The 5,959-nt window shown below is 29.1% G+C and overlaps 1 protein-coding gene across 3 annotated transcripts; it reads left to right on the top strand.

Moving 5' to 3' along the window:
- The first annotated feature begins 264 nt into the window (after positions 1-264).
- Positions 265-3,745, top strand: LOC101499549 (floral homeotic protein APETALA 2-like). Of its 3 annotated transcripts, none has more exons than XR_003471799.2 (6): positions 265-678; positions 2,150-2,343; positions 2,447-2,592; positions 2,694-2,736; positions 2,838-3,006; positions 3,406-3,745. XR_003471799.2 is itself a non-coding variant. In XM_073365754.1 (6 exons), the coding sequence occupies exons 2-4, from the start codon at positions 2,236-2,238 to the stop codon at positions 2,713-2,715; spliced, it is 276 nt and encodes a 91-aa protein (XP_073221855.1). In that variant the 5' UTR covers positions 270-678; positions 2,150-2,235; the 3' UTR covers positions 2,716-2,731; positions 2,838-3,006; positions 3,483-3,745. The 3 variants fall into 3 exon arrangements, 2 of the variants coding, with proteins under 2 accessions (XP_073221855.1, XP_073221854.1); XM_073365754.1 differs by having other exon boundaries at positions 270-678; positions 2,694-2,731; positions 3,483-3,745; XM_073365753.1 differs by having other exon boundaries at positions 270-678; positions 3,483-3,745.
- Positions 3,746-5,959: the final 2,214 nt, after the last annotated feature.

Genomic DNA, 5,959 nt, shown 5'->3' with positions numbered 1-5,959 from the left:
TATAATTGAACTGTTCTAACATATATATTAAAAAAACTGCAAAAAAAAAAAAAAAAATAGTAGCAAATTTGTTATTATAGTAAACTTTATTAGATATGTTCTAATTGAACTGATCTAACATACATATTAAAAAAATTGCACAGGAAAAAATAGTAGCAAATTTGTTATTATAAATTTTTTTATTAAATCTATTTTAATTAAATTGTTCTAATATACACATTAATAAATTTTGTTACATCTGTTGTTGTATTAGACTTTTCTAATAAACTCTTTACAAACAAAATCCCGAAGTTAACAAACAAAATTAGGAAGCTGTGTTTGTAATAAAAATGTGAAGGAAAACCATGTTCTAATTAATATCTGATTAATATTTATCCTTTAATCGACTAAATATGTATTAAATTGAAACCATTAGGATTGTGGTGATGGTTGCGACGTGGCAACGAGAGGAGTTGGTGAAATCGAAGCATGTGGTGATGTTGAAGTTGAAGAAGGTTTGAATGTGGTTAACTCTGATATTCTGAAGGCTAAGAAAGGTAAGATGCCGGTGGTTTGTTCGGAAGTTGGAGATGCAGAAGTTGGAGTAAATGGTGTTGTTGTTGATGAAGGCAGTGTGAATCAAGTAAACATGATGCTTCGCCGCCAGGATGATGTTGCTAATGGATCTCGTCTTCAAAGGTTTTATTTATATTAATTTTAGTGGTTTGGTTGTTTTGCTGGTAACCATGATACTTTTTTACTCTTTAGCTGATTGATTCTTTAACGCATTTAGTGATAATCACAGAATTAGAAATCACATGCATTGATTCCCTTTTAAACACCATATCTTGCTCTCTTTTTTCTCTTTCTTTTGGAACCAATTTTCAACCATCTTTTAAAACTGCATGCTATGTGTTTGTGAGATTGCCTCTGTTAATAAAACTTCAAAGAAACTGTGTGTGTTTTTGATTGGTTTCATTTTCCATATATGTTCTGTTCTAACCATATATGTTCTGTTCTGTCCTAACCATTTTTCTTATAAAACTTCAAAGACATTGACATTTTGTTGTTTTATCTTGGCAAGTTTCTTATATGCTTATGTCACTCTATTCATTGTTCCCCTATAGAAAGAAAATCAAATTAAATACAACTATTATATAAAAGAACTTAGAAAATGATACAGACAGGGCATGACTAATGAAATTAGCAATAATTTGATCCTCCACATTTATCTCTTTCTCATTTGTGTTTTAGATTAACGCCTAGCAATGTTTCCTATCAAATCTGAAGTTTGTACTTGTTTTGTTCTTGAGGTGGTAGTTTGTAGTTTTATGTTCTTGAGGTGGCAATTTTAACTATTAAGATTGATAATTGTGTTTTTTTCTATATTTTGTTTAATATCAAGTTGTGGTGCTTGTATGCATTAGGGAATAAGGAATTTCACTTTGAACAGAAGTTAGGATATTGTTATTGCTGTGATTTTTATTTCATCCTTCATAGTTGTACCCGTAGGCTTGTTGCATATGAATGATTAGTTCATATATATGTGAAAAAATAAAGAAGCTTACAAAACAATTGAGCTCCACACTATTTCCAACTGTTTTATTTAACCTTTTGCCCATCCTCTCTCTTTTTACTCTCAAAGCTGCAAATTAGATCAATACCACTTCATTACATTGTTGCAGCATAAATATATCCATAAATCTTTTCAATATCCTGATCTTGCTTTATATATACATAATATTAATATCTCTCACAAAGCTAATCATTTTCTTTAAATTTTCCAAGCAAAGGGTGGTATATGTTCAACCTATCAACAAAAACCCACTATTATACAAGGTTAAAAGAAATCATTATATCATATGTGTATATATATGCAGTACCCCTGCAGTCAAAAGTTGATCACATACTTATATTTTCAGTTCCAATTAATTAATTAAATTAGATGCAATTATATTTCTAAAACTTGATCATTTTTTGATAAACAAAGTTAATGCATTGTCATAGAATTGTCGGTGACTTGGTTCGTGATACTTAATTGGAGATATACAAAAAATCCTGATGATTGAGATGTTTAGTGCTTTATACTTAATTGGAGATATACAAAAAAATCCTGTTTAGTGTTTCATCCTTCATGGTTCTTGATCATTCTTGTTTTTTTATTTTTCAGGTGGATTTGACACTACTCATGCTGCAGCAAGATAAATTTCATATTTGGTTATTATTTATTTATTAAATTATTATTTTCTTGAGCATATGAAATGTTTTTCGTTGATTTTTGTTTTTCGAGCTGCAATCAAGTTTTGTGGTGTTGATGTGGATATCAATTTCAACTTTAGTGATTATGATGATGATATAAAGCAGGTTTGTGAGCATTAGTTGTAGTGATTGTTTTGTTGGTCTTATTTAAAATCTGAATGTAAGTTCTAATTGTAAGCATTAATTACTTTGATTAATTGTTGTGTAGATGAGTAACTTTACGAAGGAAGAGTTTGTGCATATTTTGCGTAGACAGAGCACTGGTTTCTCAAGAGGAAGCTCCAAATATAGGGGAGTTACTTTGCATAAATGTGGGCGATGGGAAGCTTGTATGGGACAGTATCTTGGGAAAAAGTGAGAAAACCAATTAGTTGAGGTTCATTAATAAATAGTTGATCCTAAAATGCTTTTAACCATAAACCATAATTAAGTTTTGGTTTATTTCTTGCCTGCAGATATATATCTTGGGATATTTGATAGCGAACTAGGCGCAGTAAGGTTTACCAATTCTTATATTAGAATATCTCATAGGAAATGTCTAATTAAACTTTTTTGTATTATACATGTGTTGTGTTATTGACTTGCTGTATTGATCATAGAGCGTATGATAAGGCTACTATAAAATGCAATGGAAGGGAAGCAGTTACTAATTTTGAGGCCATCTCTTATGAAGGGGAGTTAATTTCCCATGCAATGGAAGTGAAGCAGTTACTAATTTTGAGGCCAGCTCTTATGAAGGGGAGTTAATTTCCCAGTCTGATAACAAAGGTACTACTTTTTGGGCTTTATAATCTTCTTAGTGATTGAAGTATGAAGTGAAATGCATTAACAACACATTGAAACCATCTGCTTATGGTTGTGTAAAGCATGCATTTGATAACTGGGGGTTATTTACCACACATTTGTTTGGTTCTTTTATCGGTTATTTATCTGTTGATTGAACTTGCTAGATGCCTAGATTAACACTAATTTTATGAAGTTCAGATGCTGCAGTACCTCTGAATCTGTCATATTCTCATGGCTAAACCATTTTGTATTAAGTCATTATTATTCAATAATTTTAGTCAAATTTTTTGTTGTTTGTTTTTATTTTTTGAGCTATTATGATAATTTTTTATTATTCATTGTATTTTTTAAATGTTAATTATTGGTTTGAGTTTTAAATAGGTATTTCATTCAGCTTTGTGATGGCTTCTTGGGCGCTAATGCGTTAAATTGTTGTGTTGATTTCGTGTTTGCAACAGATAATGAAATCTTTGGCCAGTGACGGTGAATAATAGTAACCATTCAAGTGATTTGGTTGTGTTAATTCATATAAATCTTTTTGTGTTAATCCTTATTATTAATATTATTACTATCTTTTATGTATACTCAAACTTGTGATTTGTTTGTGTTTTCATGTTAAGTATAATGTATTATCAACATAGTTGATGCCATCATGTGACTCCTTGGGTCGAGGCATGTTCAAATCGATTATGTCTATAATTACATTAGTGTTTTGGTTTTACTTATTTGTTGTGGCAATATACAATTCAATTGATATTTAGTTGATTTATTAATTGCTATAATGAAATATGAAATTTAGTTTAATTTTGAATATGACTTGTTAGATTGGTTCAAATTTAATTGATGTAATAAATCAATTTTGAATTGACTTGTTAGATTGGTTCAAATTTAACCAATGTAATAAATCAATTTTGAATTTTGAATTTTGAATTGTTACATCTGTCATTTTAGTCGATTTTATAAATAACTATTGATTACAACGTTTGATGTTAGATCGGACAAATAACCGATTTAACATGTACATAGGAACCGAAAATAACCGATTTAACATGTACATAGGAACCGATGTAATAAGGTTTAATTGCACTAGTGCTATTTCCAAAGGAGTGGTTAGGGGGAGGCGAGAAGATCGTGAGGTAGCGTCGCCCGTAATGGGAATGACCAGGGTGTTACAATTATCCTCTCTTGGTCTAACTCTATGAGTTTGCACTTGTTGCCATATTCCTTTGGTCTAATCATCTTCTTATCTCGATCCAGATTTCTCTTGTCTTTATTGAGGATGTTCATGTAGCATAGCTATCTCTTGATTTGCATGCATTGTGGCAATTTTCTCGTTCTTCAAAGAAAACATCATAGTCACGTGAGAAGTTGACACAATGGCTCCCATCGCACTAAGTATGGCCTTCCAATTATAAAGTTATAGGTTGACCTTTAATCGACTACTAATTATGGTTCTAGTATTGTAGAAGCCCTAAGAGCATCCAAATAAAACACATTCAAATGAGTAACTAAACTGGAACTTATGTATATTATTCATTTTTATTTATTTATATATTACACAATAAACAATCAATTTATAATGAGTTCTACAAATAACTACACATCATTATATTTTCAACAAATAATTTATATTATTATTAAATGAGATTCTCATTCATATACTGAGAGACAGAGAATGTGCTTAACATAAACCTCATTCTAACTAATTATACATCGAAAACTTTGACATCACTATGGGTACCTATTTAGCTTATTGCTAAATAATGGAAATACCCCCAACGTAGATGTTTTAACTTATATTTAATATATAATAAGATTTAAAGTTAGAGTTAACTATATTTCTACTTTCTACAAATATATTATTTTCGCTTTTTAGTTCTTATAATTATATTTTTAATTTCTGTAAAATTTGTTCGTATTAATTTTGGTTATTGTAATACTTATAATATTAATTTTTGTTCTTATGGAGTTTATATTAAAGAGACTACAAACTAATATTCTAAATAGTATAGAGATTAATTCAAACATAAACAACTATTTCATAGACTTAAATATAACAAGAAGGACCAAAAGGAAAATATGGTATATTTACAAGACTAAAAATTAGAGGAACTAAACGCCAAAGTTTGTATATATAGCAAAAAAATACATTTAAACTAGTTAAAAAAATGTGGGATCAAATAGGCCCAAAATATGTGGAGCTAGAGTCTTTACTTTAGTTGGTGTTTCTTTGAGTCAACATTTTTTTTTTCCTCGACGCTCCTAAAAACACACTTTAATGAAAAAAAAAAATACATTTTTTTGTCGTTCAAAAGTATTACGATGAAAACACACATTTTTTATTATCTAAAAGTATACTTTTGGACATATGTGTGATTTTAAAAAAATTTAATTGAAAAATTAATTTTCCATAAGTTGATCTTCATACCTCAAAATTAGTCAATGGGATACTTGAGCAACAAAAAAAAAAAAAGTTAATATCTAAGTAAGGCATTGAAATTGCAACTTTTATCAAACTAGTCCTAATATTATCAATATTTTAAAATAATAATTAACATTGTAAAAAGTTAATCAAATTTGTTATTCTATCTAAACCTATTATCAAATGCATGTTGTACATTATTGACTAGTTTCAAATTCATCATCATATTACTAACTTAATGTTATCCTAGTTCTACAACTACCAACAAAGAGGCAATTACAATTTTTGAGGCAATTACAATTTTTGTGATGATTTTAAAATGTTATTAACACCAAAAACTATGTTGGTAAAATCCTTCATTGCAAAACTACTTTGAGTATTTATGGTTTCAAATTAATGATCATTTATGTTGGGCTTGAGACCAACTGTGCAAATATCTTTGAGTTTCCTAATATAAATATTTTCATTTCAAACCTTCTTCAATTCAGTCTTTTGTCTAAAAAGCAAAGAGAA

The sequence above is a fragment of the Cicer arietinum genome, chromosome 3 (assembly GCF_000331145.2).
Source record: "Cicer arietinum cultivar CDC Frontier isolate Library 1 chromosome 3, Cicar.CDCFrontier_v2.0, whole genome shotgun sequence".
In the NCBI taxonomy this organism is placed as follows: domain Eukaryota; kingdom Viridiplantae; phylum Streptophyta; class Magnoliopsida; order Fabales; family Fabaceae; genus Cicer; species Cicer arietinum.
Note: the sequence above shows the minus strand (reverse complement) of the source record. Positions and strands in the feature narration are given on the sequence as shown.

Excerpts from the sequence above, each read along its gene's own strand:
- LOC101499549 (XM_073365754.1), top strand. The coding sequence starts at position 2,236 with ATGAAATGTTTTTCGTTGATTTTTGTTTTTCGAGCTGCAATCAAGTTT. Across the intron at positions 2,344-2,446 it reads ATGATGATGATATAAAGCAG|ATGAGTAACTTTACGAAGGA; the intron begins GTTTGTGAGCAT and ends ATTGTTGTGTAG. Across the intron at positions 2,593-2,693 it reads GGACAGTATCTTGGGAAAAA|ATATATATCTTGGGATATTT; the intron begins GTGAGAAAACCA and ends TCTTGCCTGCAG.